The sequence below is a fragment of the Ctenopharyngodon idella genome, chromosome 17 (assembly GCF_019924925.1).
Source record: "Ctenopharyngodon idella isolate HZGC_01 chromosome 17, HZGC01, whole genome shotgun sequence".
Taxonomy (NCBI): Eukaryota; Metazoa; Chordata; class Actinopteri; order Cypriniformes; family Xenocyprididae; genus Ctenopharyngodon; species Ctenopharyngodon idella.
The window spans coordinates 8873130-8889602 of NC_067236.1; the positions used below are offsets into that span (position 1 = coordinate 8873130).

Genomic DNA, 16473 nt, shown 5'->3' on the forward strand with positions numbered 1-16473 from the left:
ACCTGACACCTAAAAAGGGCTGATGTTATGAAGGGGATGCACAATGTCAGTCTGTCTGTCCATGTCAACTGAAGGTTCACACACTTTTTTAGAGTTGTGAACGTATAACAGAGGTTAAGTTTTACATAATCCTACTCACAGATAGCTCACATTAACACAAGACGTGCTTTCTGATAGGTATCAAGACATCTTGGTAATGATTGAAGCCGAAATGGAAATGTAACATCCTCAGAAATGGTTCAATAGCCCAGGGAGCACATGAAGTCACATATGGTACTATTTAAAAGAAATTTTAGAAATTTAATCATCAACAAAACTCCACTGATTCAATACTTTCCAGGTCCTTAATATCAGATTGAATCATCTAGCTCAGCATTTCTCATCTGGTTATACGGTTGTGCTCAAAAGTTTACATACCCCTTGTAGAATCTGTGAAAATATGAATAATTTTAACTAGTGCTGTCAAAATTAGCATGTTAACGCATGCGATTAATTTTTTTCAGTTTAATCGCATTAAAAATATTTAACGCAGCATCCGTTTTTTCTGTCATAATTTGACTAGCGTTACATTATATGATCACGCTCTTAAGCCCAAAGTATACTTTACGCGTATGTGAGGGTCAGCGTACAGTGCGCGTGACGCGAATTTCTTCATTAGAAGAGAACGTGCGTACTATGCGCGTACTATACGTGCACTACTGGATTTTTTACCAGCCAATACAGAGTCAGCATTCTGATGTAGAACACGGAAGCTCTGCACTGCATTCACTGCAACTGCGTAACATACTGACAGGGAAGAGGAAAAATTGTCCAATAAAGTCATTTTTGTTTTGTTTTTGCGCACAAAAAGTATTCTTGTCGCTTCATTACATTAAAGTTGAACCACTGCAGTTGGAACGACATGAGGGTGAGTAATGACAGAAATTTCATTTTTGGGTGAACTAACCCTTTAAAGTCACAGCAGCCTAATAAACAAGTTGATTTGACATGTCACTAATGTAAGTCAAAGAACAAAGGTAACAGAGAAAATTGTTGCTTTAATAAGGATTAATCTATATTAATAATTTATGCAGTGAAGATTGTAAAGTGTTTGATAACTTTCTGTATATTTCCTACCTGTTAGACTATTGTTTTAAGTTCCTTTAATATCCTTCAAGTTCCAAAAACCCATTCACTTACACATTTCAGGTAAAAATAAAATAAAATAAATAAATCACACATACAAGTTTTTTTTTGTACAAGCATTTAATCATGTTGAGTTAATTGTTCAACAGTACCTTATTTTGTTGCATCAACATGTCGGTTCATATTTAGGTGTTATATGACACTGGCATTAAGCAAAATTCCCATTCTGAATAAGCATTCAGGGCACTCGCTTTACAGCGAGGGCTCCGAGAGAGGTCGAGCTGCTGATCAGAAACCAGTATTGACTTTGTTTTCTTAGTGGGTCATGTTTGGATTCTAGCAGGGAGAGACTGGTCCCCGACCAGCAGTCATGGGAAACCTCTATGGCTGTGCAGAAACACACAAACACCCGCACACACAAACACTATAATCCCACTATAATACACACGCAGAGAGGCAACAAGTGCTGTTTCAGTACATTTCAGTCTGTCTTCTTTACCATCTACATGCTGCCAACGAGAGCCACACACACACCCATCTGTTTTACAAACAAAAATGGCCTAAAAGGAACAGACAGACAATAAAACGGAAAAAAAAAAAAACATTTTACTGCCGCCCCCACGGCAAATGTGCTGGGATTCAGTTCTTTTTCAACCTTTGTGAAGAAAGTCATATGAGAGGAAGGATTTATCCAATCGAGCATTTATTTGTTTATTAAATGTAAAATTTTGATTAGATAACAGTCAATCTGTTAAAACAATTAAGATTAAATGGGGGCAAGAGTAGACTTTCCACAAACAAAATGCAGACATATGCAGCTGACAACCCTCTCAAACTATTTTCCAAACCTTTCCTAATCATTTCAGCCAGCTTGATCATTTTACACGCACACACCAAAAACAAAAACAAAAAAACAAAACCAGTAAGAATAACAAAACTTAACGGCATGGGGTTGGTTATGGATCTGTCAGTCGGCCAAGCATCTACACATTCTCCCTTTTCACACTCCCAGTCCTTTCGTTCCCCAGTTCAACTGTCCTCTAATTCCATATCCACTCCAAAACCATTCCAACCTTTGCCCAGTGGAGGATCACTGAGTTGTTGTCATTGTAGTAGTAGTGTAGCCTAGCTTGGAGCAGCCTAGCTTAAGGTAGCGCACGTTGCATGCATTAAGGCTGAGATGGGGGATTCTGTGATGTCACAGAGTGGGAGGAGCCGGATTGAACCATCGGCTGTGCAGGTGGCGGGGGAGGAGGAGGGTGCTGTGCTCCAGAGTGTGTGTTCGGAGAGGGAGGCGGCGTCGGACGCTTGAACTTATCTGGGCTGGTGCTTCTCCTTGGGGATGGCCTCTATGTGGAGGAAATAAAAGACAAGCTCATAATGTTATATGCATTACCGTTCAAAAGTTCAGGGTCATTAAATGTTATGTTAAAGACAATGTTAAAAAAAAAATTCTATTTCAAATAAATGCTGTTCTTTTGAGCATTTTATTCATCAAAGAATCCTGAATAAAATCACCTTTACCACAAAAAAGGGCTTTTTCCTCAACTAACTTTCTATGATGTTCAAAAAATCTGCATCCTTATGCTGGGTACACACCACAAGATAATCGGGCTGATTTTGGGCCGATTTCTCCCCTTCTGACAATCCTAGGTAACTATATTACCTACATGTATTATATTATCTATATTATACTATAACTATATTATCTACATATTGAATATTTACGATCAGAAATCCTGATGTGTGAGGGGGGAACCCCGAGGACGAACGCACGCATGCTCTGGAGATTATCACGTGAAATGAAACAATATCCAATCAGAAAGCAAGCTGACAGAAGATGGAAGCATAACAAATGCAATCATGGCACAGCACAAAGTTAAATGGATTTGGACAGCAGAGATGGAGGATCAGCTTGTTGATTTGTAGCAACAGCACGAGTGTTTATACAACGTGTCCTCTAAAACATACCAAAATCATTCCAAACACCATCATCGCAATTTCTTCCTGCCTATCGTCCGCCATGTTTATTCTGAAGTCTCGAGAGATTTTGCGAGATTTCCTGTGTTCACAGTCAGGTTGAAAATCTGTTTGTGTGTGGTGTGCTGTCTTTGTCATATCACGGCACACCACACAATATAGGAGCAAAATGGATAAATCTAGGATTTTTTTGTCCTCATGTTTGTGGTCTCTCACATTTCTTATACAATTTCTTATCAAAATCTTATAGAATTTTAAAAATCTTTTAGTGTGTACCCAGCATTAGAAATGATTTGAAGGCAGCTCTCTGACTTGAAGAATATTGGTAACCAAACAGTTGATGGGGAAAAAAATAAAATAATTAAATGCTATGGAAGCCAGTGGGACTCACCAACTGTTTGGTTAATGACATTCTTCAAAATATCTTTTGTGTTCAGTAGAATAAAGAAATTCAATCAGGTTTGGAACAACTTGAAGGTGAGTAAATGACGACAATTTTCATTTCAACTATCCCTTTAAAGCGCTCCGACTTGTACCATCTGACTGCTGCAGATTAATTTTGCCATTGACAGTGTTGTGCACAATTCTGAGTTAGAGGACATGAACAGCTCTGAGTAGAAATGTATGGGGTTTTCATCTCACAATTTACAGTAATTACGACATGGTGTGAACGCAGCAAAAGCTTGTTTTGGTTCAGAAGGAACTGTAAAAGGTGGCCGCTGTTTGTTTGCGGTGTTCAGTGACGGTTGTCTACAACTCTGCATATCCTTACGGAACACGCTGATGACATGTGATGTCTGCGCGAGCAGGGTACACAGAGGTATGAAAATGCATGTTGGCAGGCAGGTAGAACATGATGCAATGATTGGAGGAATATTTTTCAGTCCTGAGACTTCCACAGAAGATATATGTACATTTTTTAATATTTAGACCACTTCTATTATTGATATGCTATCAGAATATGAAGAGAGTTTCAACCAGTATAACAAAAAGTGTGTAACAATTCCTAGCTTACCTTTAAGAGATAAATGTATTGACTGCAGGGGGGCTTCAAAATATATTAAATAAATACATATTTTTAATAGAAATAATATTTCACAATATTACTGTTTTACTGTATTTGTTTATTAAATAAACGCAGCCTTGGTAAACATAAGAGACATAAGAAACATAAGGTTTCAAAAAATGACCGAATACAAACTTTTGAACAGAAGTGTAATCCATAACTTGTTCAAACAATTCAACGGTTTCTGACAATTGTGGTCATGTTTTTGCTAAACAAACCTATGCCAAAACTCTTGCACATAAAATGTGCATTGGTATCATCACCCCTAATTTATTTGACACATGAGTGTTTACATGTGCAAACAGAGTGTGAAAGTGCAAATGTAACCCCTCTGAGTGTGCTGGAAGGGTCTGGCTCTGCTGTCACTCCTGGTTTATCAAAACAAGCTGACTTTTTCATGGCACTGCGGGACATGAAAGTGAGCCAACCACTCTTTGCTAACACAAACAGATCACTGTTGCTATAGCCAAAAGCTCCCCAACAGGAAAATATAATCCACAATGTTCAAATGGGTATTAGGAAAGCAAAAAGAAGCAAACATAATGAGTCATGAATTAGCAACTACTCCAAACATGTCACTAAATATTATTTTTCAAAAGCCTGTGATCACCTGTGTAGTAAGAAGTTCAAATTCTTTATTACCTAACAAAATCAGTTCAGCTGCCATATCAAGGCTACATCTGTTGAAAAGTACATGGAATGATGGTCAAGTGACTGGATTTACTGAAAGATTGCTAATACTACTGCAAAAGATCACAAAAGCATATCTAAAATAACCTATAACTTTGAATTTTTTTTGTCTTGATAACCTACCTCACTCGGATGAAGCAAAAGTCTGACTAAAAAAAAGTTCTTGCTTCTTATTGTTGATGTTTTTGGTTATTTGTTAAAATTTGCAATGAGCAATCCTATTAAGGGATGGTGAGGGTGAGGTTATATAATGTGCTTACCTAGTCAGTCACTTCATCACTAGTCTTTGCTGGTAAATAGAGGGGTCGTATTTGTGCAACAGACATAAACATGAGGCTGGACTAATCGCTGCTGCAACAAGGCTAATCTTGCATTGTTGGCGTCCACTCAACTGGACTATATCCAAAGGGTGTTGCAGAATATACGTAAACTGAAATTGAGACTGGTTAAAATGGTTACTTCACTGCTGTACATTTATAGCTAACTCATTTATCTGCTAGCCAACAATAACATGATAAAATGACACATTAAATCCACATTGCTCCCATCATTTATCTCAAATATTACTAAACAGCTTGGAAAAGCAATAGGCCTATAGACTTCCATTCAAAAATTTGGGGTCAGCAAGATTTTTTTGAAAAATTAATACCTTGATTCGGCATGGATACATTAAATAGATAAAAAGTGACAGTAAAGACATTTATGTTACAAAAGATTTCAATTTCAAATGCTGTTCTTTTAAACTTTTTATTCAAAAAATTCTGAAAAATCAGGTTCCAAAAATTATTAAACAGCACAACTGTTCAACATTAATATTAAAAAACAAATGTTTACATGCAGGAAGCAGCCCTTTCGTTTGGAAATCAAAAGCTGATGTGTGACCTCAATTACTCTACTGCTACCATGGATGACAGAAAGTGTGATAAAGAATGTCTAGGCCTTGTCTGATCTGGCATGAACCTGGTCCTGACACATATAGAAAATATCCTTAAAGTAATTTTTAAACCACTTTGTCTGACTTTCCTAAACATTACAGCCATTTCACTTTTTTCTTACCCAACACTGAGTGTGAGGAATAAAGGTGTGTTTTTACACTAGATAGTCAATCTTTAATCTCATCAAAACCAGTGGAAAGATTAAAGAATAAAACGTGTCAATTCATCAAAATACTATGACGGGTGTATGCAACATCAAAAAACACTGTGGATGTTTTTGTTCAGCAAGTTTGTTATCTTATCAGGGTTTCTGCATTATAATATAATTTAATATCTCTTTTACATAATACAACATGACATGGCAGCTTTGAGTTTGTGATTGATAAGATGACAAGGTTTAGGGTTGTGTGCAAGATTCTGTATATAAGGGACTCCCCACTATCTCTCCATCTAACAGGTCAGAATACACTGAAAAGGACACAGCAAGGGAGGAGATGCAGAAGAAAGAGAGAACGCAGCTTTTGTGCTTTATCTTATTTAGATGGCTGAGGATTCCAGGAACTGGTCTATATTAACTTAAACATACAAAGGGGATGAGGAAGAGCATTCTGAGGTCAAGTGTTACCAGGTGAGTCACAGATGACTCATCTAATGTGCTGTTAGCAATTCAGTTGAATGGCGTTACGATGGATATTAACTGAAAACAGGCCATCCATGATACACACATGCTTCCTGCATGTAAACATCTTGCTCATCATCATCATGAGCTTGTGCAAAGTCCAAGTGTGTTTATATACAAGGTTTGGACAATGAAAAACTGAAACACCTGGTTTTAGACAACAACAATTTGTTAGTATGGTTAGGGCCTGCTTTTGCAGCCATTACAGCATCAGTTCATCTTGGGATTGACAGTGTGAAGTCTTTCACAGTGGCCAGAGGGATTTTGAGCCATTACTCTTCCAGAACAGTGGCCAGGTCACTATGTGATGCAGGTGGAACAGAACATTTTCTGACTAGCTCCTTCAAAATACCCCAAGTGGCTCAAAAATATTCAGATCTGGTTACTGTGCAGGCCATGGGAGATGTTCAACTTCACTTTTAAGTTCATCAATCCATTCTGTCATAAGTCTTGCTGTGTGTATTGGTTCATTATCATGCTGATACACAGCACCCCCTTCAGGGTACAATGTTTGAACCATCGGGTGCACATGGTCCTCCTGAATGGTTCAGTAGTGTTCACCCATCAAGCACAGTAGGGAATGCCGTGATATTGCAGCCTAAACCATCACTGATCCACCTGTGCTTCACTCTGGGCAGCAACAGTCCAGGTGTTAAGCCTCTTTGGGGCTTCTCCACACCGTAACTCCCATGAATGTGGGAAAGAGTGAAGTGAAGATGGACTTATCAGAGAACAATACATGTTTCACATTGTCCACAGCCCATGATTTGCACTGTTGGCACCAATGAAGCCGCATTGGCACGAGTGACCAAAGGTTTGGCTATAGCAGCCCAACCATGAATACAGACTCCTGACAAACAGTTCTGATGGAAACAGGAGAGTCGAGGTGCACATTCAATCTGCAGTGAGTTGGGCAGCTGTGGTTTTATGTTTTTTGGAAACAATCCGGGTTAGTACCTGGACATCCCTTTCAGACAGCTTCCTCTTGCTTCGACAGTTACTCCTGTTGGATGTGGTTTGCTGACATTACCCTGGATACTATAGCTCTCGATAGACTACAAAGACTTGCTGTCCTGGTCACAGATGAGCCAGCGAGATGCACACCAACAATTTAAATGAGAATATTTTTTTTTTATTAGGTTCAGGTTTTATTATGTTTAGGTTCAGTAATTTCACTTTATTGGCAATAAAAAGGTTACTAGACAGTTACTGAAATGCCTTATTTTCAAAAATGTCACTTTAGTCAATTCATTGGCATTTATCAAATTTTGTCTTTTGCTGCAAAACCAGTTAAGTCCATGTGTGCTTTTTTTAAACCTCTAAAGTCCACCTTTTTGGACAACAAAACATAATAAACCGTTGCAAAATCACTAAAGATGCAACTGGAAACACTGCAAATGATAAAAGCAGAATTCAAAATGTAACAATGAAGAAAATGAACCACACAGTAGGGGGAGCTGCGATGCAAAAGGCTGCCATGTCCGTGTCTTACTACAGCTGTTCTTTAATGCAGGTTATGTCCGTTTCTGTCCAAGTTACAGCAACACACGAAACACTCATGTCTACATGCTACTCGTGAAATCATGTCATTGCCACTGTAACAATTTTCTTTACATGCATGCCGTCATTCATCTTGAAATCATATGAATCGATTTGCGCTGCCTTATTGGTTCTGTGGACTTAGAGGCTTTTGCTGTCAAAGGGAAGTGGCGTTTAGCGTTTTTTTTGCCAATAAACCAGTATTTCTGAATGGGATGAGGCTGTGATTTAGCTGAAAGGAGAGTATTTGATGAACGTATACTATGTGCGGAGAGCATTCGCTCAATATCGTTATCTAATTTTTGACAAGGTGAAGTTTAGTGGGTTTTGCATCTGAAGTCTTCATATATATATATATATATATATGCTGATAGAGATGCCGGACATGTGCACATAGTGTGTACGCACCTGTACAGCATGCGAGGGTCCTGGGTGGATGTGTAGCCCGGGAGATGTGTAGTGGGGGAGTGGTGCTCGGCTCAGCGTGGCTGGAGGGGTGAAACCAACCGTGTGACTAGCATACGACAAACCTGGAATGGAAAAACAGCATCTGCTAATCAGTTTTAGTGAGGTCCTTTATGCTGTTTATAATGTGCCAATATATCCAAAAACAATGCAACCTGGCCAAGTATGCATACTGACAGTATGCAGAACAAATATAAATAACTCTGTAGATCACTCCTCTGGGATCATGGGAAAATGTATAAATAACTCCTTTTTAAAGGAACCTAATGAAAGAAGACTATAAACCAGTTTTCCTCAGGAATAGAATATAAAAACTGGCTTTCACACCATCAAATGTGCACTGCTATACTTTTCATCATGCATATGTAAATTCTATGAGGTCATCTGACAGACTAAAGCAAACATGTTTTTACAAGATGAAACCCATTAATGCGGTTATTAAAAACCAGCAATAAACAGTACACTGCCTAAATGACGAAATTTTTTTTTCTTAATTTAAACATTCCTTATTGACATTAATCTTTGGAAATTTCAACTACATATACTTTTGAATTACACAACTTGATATACTTGTTCATTTTTCTTTTTATTAAAGACTATTTTAGTTTATCATCTAGTTTATCTATTTTGTGTTTATCAATGCCAGCTATATATGCAAAGTAAATTTACAACCCATAAACATCTACTGCAGCATCAATCTGAAAGATTCTTGTTTGAAGTCATTTATTCAAAGGTCATTCATCTGTTTGATCTCAGAATGGGAATGAAAGCAAGTCTCTGACCTATTATACCTTCACATCACAGTACAGTACAGTTCTTAACTTGTATAATAATTAACACTCCATAAAAACATGTTTGTCTAATCAATTATCACCTTATAAACTGACCCAAAGTCTGTGTGCCGAAAGCCTTGAGCGTTAAAATTTGAATAAAAGACAAAGCACATACGATCTGTTAATCATAAACACTTGTGTTCAAAAGTCTGTACCATTTATTTTAAAGAAGTCTCTTACGCTCACCAAAGCTGAATTTTTTTGTATAGAAATAGAAGTATAAAGTAAATACACAGTAAGTATGAGTAAAAACACTAATAATGTGGAATATTACTACAATTTAAAATAACTTTTCTATTTTAATTATTTTAAAATAATTTATACCAAAGAACATATTATTTGTCTGTTATTTGAAACAGATTTTTTTTGTTAATATTATGAACGTTGTTATTGTCGCTTCTGATCAATTAAATGCATCCTTGCTGATAATAGTATTAATTCCTTTCAAAAAAAAAAAAAAAAAAAAAATCTTACTGACCCCAACCTTTTGCCAAGTACTGTACTCTTTCATTATATTTTGCTATAAAAGAGTGATAAATGTACAAAGTTAATTGTGTGGACACATACCAGGGGAGATGGGGCGGCTGGAGGAGGGAGAGGGGGTGTAGGGGATTGGGCTTGACACCGTACGAGCTCTCAGTCCCTGAGCAGACATCTCATTAAAATATCTAGAGGGAGAGAGATTCATTATAACTAAAGTTGCAATATCCAAGGTTTAACTGTAACCAGGGCTGTTTCCCCCAAAAGCATCATAAGAGTAAGTAGATCATAGAACCATTGCCACCAATAGTCTCTACGATCAACTTAGCTCATGATGCTTCTGGGAAATGCAGCCCAGGTAAGTTCTACATTATGAACGACATGTTCGGTTATTTACAGGTTTATCATATTCAGACCGTCAAAAACATTATATATAGATAAGGTTATGATTCCAGTCATCTTTTGTGTACGTGATTAAAGCACCTCTCATCATCCATCTCAAGACTGCTCTCGCTCTCTGACAGTTGTCTACACAGCGCCTCTCTTCTCTCCATTTCTCTCTGGAGTTTCCTCTGAAGACGGATGTTTTCTTCCCTCATCTGCCTTTCCTCCTCAATATACTGAGCCCGCTTCTCTGTGTCTGGAGGGAGTGATGATGGGAAAACAAATGTTACAAACTGATATACAAACTGTAATAAACTGAAGATGACAAAGATGCTCCTTGGAAAATTTTCGAAATGCGTGATTACATGATCATAATTTTAAACTTTCAAATACTAAGACAAATGCTAATTTATGCTATTTATTAAATTAAAGATTTTCAATTTTTTATTCATTATAAATTATAATATCAGCATACCTTCACAGTACAGCTGATGATATAATTTATAATGAATAAAAAAAGAAAAATACAAACATTTTCACAGTTTGAAGTCCACTATATAGTTAATAAATTAAAATTAAGGTAATAAATTAAATAATTAAAATAGTTTTACACACAAATACATACATACAGTATATACTTATATATCTACACACAGTTTTTAAACAGTATAAATACGATGATCTTTTATTTGCTAAGTTTTAAAAGCTTTTATGTCTACCTTATTGCTGACTCAATGCACTGCTGTGTTAATACCTACTTAAAGCTTTAATAAGTGTGATACCATGAGCTAGAAGTGAGCTATGGTTGTCTTAAAAAGCAGATGTCTCCCTCTAGTGGCCATAACACAATTCAAAAAAGCATTCAAGCTAAGAATAAGAATGTAACAAGAGTACATTGAAACATAAAATTGCACCTTGATACCACAAATCTTGCTGTCATACTGTTAGTATTTGCATCTGTTTATATTTACATGCAAACATTTATACAAATGCAAAAATGTATACAAGTTACACAAATTTTTTATCCAAAAACCATACAAAGACACATACTTTGGATTACCACTGGAAATAGTATACCATCTGGGTATTTTTGGCATATTATTTCCAATGTACTATAAATTGGGACATACTTATCCTAATCTGGAATTCTATTTAGTATGAATACCATGCATCCAAATTCACAGCACAGTTTGTTTGCCTCTGGCTTAGTATGATGGCAGAAAGGCTGTGTTGGTGCAGGAGTGCATGTGTGCGTAATGAGACAAGGACTCACGCTGTAGTTCTGTAGTGCGGAGACTGCGCTTCAGCCTCTCCACTTCACTCTTCAGGAAGCGGATGTGCCGCATCATGTTCTCGGGAGAGTCAATCTCCATGGAAACTTCACGTGGAGAAGGCGGGGCTGACACTGGCTGGTCAAGCTTCTCTTGCAGAATCCTGTGAATCAGAATGAAGAGGTAAAATTGTGGCGTCAAGACACAAATTTTTCAGGTGGTGTAAAAAAAAAGGACCACATTACAAGGGATATTACCTTTTCTCTGCCTCAAGTTTGTCCATGCGCTTCCAAAGCCGGTTGACCAGTGCCTCCTGCTCTTGTTCCAGAGTGTTTTCCAGATCAATCTTCTCACGCCGGAGCTGCACACATTACACGCAATTAATAAAACAATACGGCATTTTAACAATACAATGCACGGCCTTAAGGAAGAATGTTGGGCCACAATAATCATCATGGGACTCCGAAAGTACAAATGATGTGTTTGCTCCTGAATAACCTGTTCTAATCTGAGAAGACTGCTGAATGTGTGTTTCAGAGCAAGGTACTGGCAGATGCCCAAACTAACAAAAAAAGCAAGGTTATTGTAGGCACCTGCTCTGTTTTGAAAAGGCAACTGGTTTAGACCAAATGATCTGAAACTATGTCTGTGCAATAGATAGTGGCCAATCAAGAATGAGTGGTTTAGAGGCGATCCTGTTCTACATCAGGTTGTTTGAAGAAGGTACCTGCTCTAGAGTGAGCTGTTTGGAGATGGTGTCGTTCTCCAGTTTTTTGATCTTCTTCATCAGTTTATTGACCTGGAACTCCTGCTCCTGCTCTAAATGCTGCTCCAACTCTGCTTTTTCATGCTGAAGCTGAAAAAGAAAGAGCACATAAGAGAATATAAGTAAAAAAGATGCACCTAAACATGATGGGCACCCCAAAAGGTCTATGATGCAAAGCAGTTATGTTTTGTTGTCACATTTTACCCTTACCATGATAACCCATTCTTCATGGTAACCATTTTAAATGCTCATGTATAGTTACTTGTGTTGCAAATATACTAGGGCTGCCCCCAACTAAAGATTTTCCTGTTAGTTGTGCATTCAAGCCATTAGTCGGGGGAAAAATACTAAACCATAATAATGAGCTTTTAGAATAGAAATGCAGCACTTGGGTGTGAACACGAACAAAATAAATATACATTACATAACAACAAAGAAAAGGGAAAAAATAAAAATAAAAAAAAAAATATATATATATATATACCAGCAAACAATAATATGGATATATTCAGGCTATACCTGACTCGCGTCACTATTTTTTCACTCGATCTCAGTCTTCTTATAATGAGAAAGGAACATGAGTTTGTCCACGTGGACGTGGAATTTAAGTTAAACATACGAGCAGTAAGCAAGGTACTAATTTAGCTTCCACACTCCACACAAACACTTGGGATTTTCACCTCATAATGTGAGGTGAAAATTCCTGTGGAGTTTTTTTTCTGTGACTAATCGAATGATTAAAATTTAACCGACCAAGCCTCTTCTCGACGACTATTATTAGGGGGCAGCCTTAAAGGGTTAGTTCACCCAAAAATGAAAATTATGTCATTTATTACTCACCCTCATGTCGTTCTACACCCGTAAGACCTTCGTTTATCTTCAGAACACAAGATATTTTTGATGAAATCCGATGGCTCAGTGAGGCCTTTGTTGCCAGCAATGTCACTGAACCTCTCAAGACCCAGAAAGGTACTAAAGACATAGTGGCTTTGTTTACATGATCCGAACCACTAATTCGAAACAAAAGATTTGTAAAGCTTCAAAGCTTCATGGAGCAGTGTTTTGAAATCATTCATCACTAGATATTGTTGAAAAGTCGTTATTTTGTTTTTTTGGCACACAAAAAGTATTCTCGTCGCTTTATAATATTAAGGTAGATCCACTGTAGTCACATGAACTGTTTTAAATATGTCTTTAGTAGCTTTCTGGATCTTGAGAGGTTCAGTGACATTGTTGGCCTCACTGAGCCATCGGATTTTATCAAAAAATCTTAATTTGTGTTCCGAAGATGAACGAAGGTCTTATGGGTGTGGAACGACATGAGGGTGAGTAATTAACGACATAATTAAACTCATTTTTGGGTGAACTAACCCTTTAAAATATACCACGCAGTTTACCACTGCAACACATTTTAACCAGAAGAATTTGCAACAATGTTCCAAATTCAATATGCCACAGAAAAACAAATGTTTGCAAGCCATTAAAATCAATGAGCATAAGATATACTGACTACACAGCACTGGACTGATAGGGTAAAAGGCAATTCTAACAACTGGTCCAAAACTCTTCCATACTGGGCCAACCTTTCATTGTTGAGCCATGTCTGCATATATTATATTTTATATCACTACCATTAAAAGGTTTATGGTCAGTAAGACTTGTTTTTGAAAGAAATTAATACTTTAATTCAGCAAGGAAGCATTAAATAGTGAAGACATTTAGAATGTTACGAAAGATTTCTATTTCAAATAATTGCTATTCTTTCTATTAATCACAGACTCATTAGAAAAATGATCACAGTTTCAACAAAAATATTAAGCAGCACAACGGTTTTCATTTCAAAATTGATATATATTACTTAAACACCAAGTCAGCAAATTAGAATGATTATGGAGGATCATGTGACACTGAAGACTGAAAAATCACATTTTAAAATATATTAAAAGGAAAACAGTTATTTCAAACTGCAGTAATATTTCACAATATTACCGTTTTATTAAAAAAAAAATGCAGTGAGAGACTAGAGACTTTCAAAAACATTACAAAAACTTACCGACTTTTGAACAGTGGTCTAAATATTAATGAGTCACGCCAACTGTATACGCACACTAATTCCACTGTCTCGTTTCTCCTCCACACAATACAGCACACCTACTAAACACACGCACCATAAACAATGTCATCTGGTCTCGGCTAAGTAGAGCCAGATTCAGTCTCACTAATGACCACATCACCAAAAAAATCTCTCAAACAATTTAATCAGCTATTGTTTGCTTGCATTCAGCAGCAACCAAAATCTGCATTATAAAAGCAAGCTGCTGAACGATAACTTTGTAATAGGTCACTGTATCTCAATGTGAAAGTTACCTTTACGGATGATTCTAAGGGCAAACGATCACATTTCCTACCCCTGACCTCAAAAGCCACTGATGTGCTCTTTCCTTCTAGAGTTTCTCACCTGCATGAGCTTCCTGGACAAGTCATTGGTGAGGAACTCCTCTTCTTTCTCATAGTTGACAGCGAGAGTCTCCTTCTCCTTTTGCAGAGCCTGAATCTTCTTAAATAAAGTGTTGGAGATGAACTCTTCCTCTTGTTCTGCCCGTGCTTGCTGCAGAAAAATAAACAAAACACTCATACATTTGAAAAAGGTAATTATTCTTAAAAGATTTCTCTTGGAAAAAATAATATTTTCATATATTTCTGTAACCAAGTAATTAACATTTCATCATGAAACATGATTTCAAAACTATTATTTACCATATTTTAGATCACAAATACTGATTACAAAGGAGCTAGACATTCAGACCTAATTAATATTGACAATGAGACATGTAATATCTATTCTGCACAATAAATCCAGCAGAATTATGCAGAAATGCATTTCACAAAGTAAACAATTGCAAAACCAACAAGACACCCAATCCACTATCAATTTCCACCATTACAGGATGCCATAAATGCAAATGCACTGGATATAAGTGTCAGTGTTTCTCCAGTGACACTTGAGTATTGGCTCATTGTCTAAAATGCAGATGGTCTGATTCACATACAGGATGTTGACGCATTAGAGCCAAATATTCAGAGTGCCAACTTCCCACCCTGACACAGGCCTCAAATATAAAGTACGAATGACAACCTCATTCGGTTAACACAAAGTATCAGACGTGCAAAAACACGTTCTGCATTAAAAGCATGACGATGCAGCATGTGGTAAATCAGTAAACGCCTTGTGTGGTCAGTATACACACAGCGGGAGTACTACTGACCATATAAAAACAACGTTAAGATTAAAAATATACATAAAGACAGGTACAGTGTAGGTTATAACAGTCCATGTTGAAATATAAACTATTTTAAGAAGCTGGCCAGTGATATACATTTGCACTGAAACTATTAACGTGCCATCAGGCTTTTGTTGGCTGTTTTTACAGTTAGCTCGAAGGCTAGCAGGTAAAACGGCCTTAAACGGTTCTTTTTGCCCACAAACAAGTTAACTTTGCACCCCAGTGTGGTTTATAATGTGCCTCAGACGTCTTTACATGCCGTGGTGGTGTTGTCAGGTGTGCCGCGGAGATTAAAGCGACATAAACACGGGCTGACTCACGATGGTGACGCTAGCTTTGCGCAGGTCGCGGTTCTCCTCCTGCAGCGCTTTGCACTTCAGCTTGAACGTCTCGAGCTCGATCTTCAGCACTTTGTTCTCCTGCTGCAGCGACGCGAGTCGGTTTGTTAGCTCCTCCAGTCTGGACTGCGAGATCACGACGCCCTGTGCTTTGGTGGCGGCGTTCGTTGTGGTCGTAGTGGTGTTGGAGGCGGCCGCCGAGGTGCAGGAGGACTGCGGGGTGGCAGAGCTACTGCTGCTGCCCGCACCGTCCGTGTCGCTCTCGCTCGCGCTGTCCGCCATGGTGTCGCGAACTCGTTTACCTAGTGTTCGCGACGGTTTTCAAATAGAGAGGAAGTCTATTTCAGGGGCTAGGAGAAAGAGGGATGGAGCAAGTGTGGCTAGACTGGAGAGGGAACGGTCCAAGAAATGACTGGGCGTGCTGAAAGTGCAGACGAATGGGGAGGGTGGCGCCGTCATGTGGTGGAGAGGACAGTGTGTTTGGGTTTTTTGATTCATCCCAGTGACTCAGATTTTTTTTAATCGCTTCTGCAAAAGGATTTGTTCAAATTCGTTCGCAGATTCGTCAGCGGCCCTTTCTTTAGGCTACATCATTACGCCAGTAGATTGCGATAAGTGAGTCTTCTTGTGTTGTTGCG

The 16473-nt window shown here is 37.9% G+C and overlaps 1 protein-coding gene across 1 annotated transcript; it reads right to left on the reverse strand.

The window, feature by feature from the left end:
* Positions 1-1811: 1811 nt before the first annotated feature.
* On the reverse strand, positions 1812-16301 carry ccdc6a (coiled-coil domain containing 6a). The gene is made up of 9 exons (XM_051868531.1): positions 15818-16301; positions 14672-14821; positions 12175-12303; positions 11705-11808; positions 11450-11610; positions 10276-10432; positions 9880-9980; positions 8423-8544; positions 1812-2474 (listed from the first exon to the last, which is right to left on the reverse strand). Exons 1-9 carry the CDS (start codon positions 16115-16117, stop codon positions 2295-2297), a joined length of 1404 nt encoding a protein of 467 aa, XP_051724491.1. The 5' UTR covers positions 16118-16301; the 3' UTR covers positions 1812-2294.
* Positions 16302-16473: the final 172 nt, after the last annotated feature.

Coding starts and splice junctions, on each gene's coding strand:
- ccdc6a (XM_051868531.1), bottom strand. CDS start 16,117: ATGGCGGACAGCGCGAGCGAGAGCGACACGGACGGTGCGGGCAGCAGC. Junction 11,611..11,704: donor AAACTTGAGGCAGAGAAAAG/GTAATATCCCTT, acceptor TCTGATTCACAG/GATTCTGCAAGAGAAGCTTG. Junction 9,981..10,275: donor CTTGAGATGGATGATGAGAG/GTGCTTTAATCA, acceptor CTCTCCCTCTAG/ATATTTTAATGAGATGTCTG.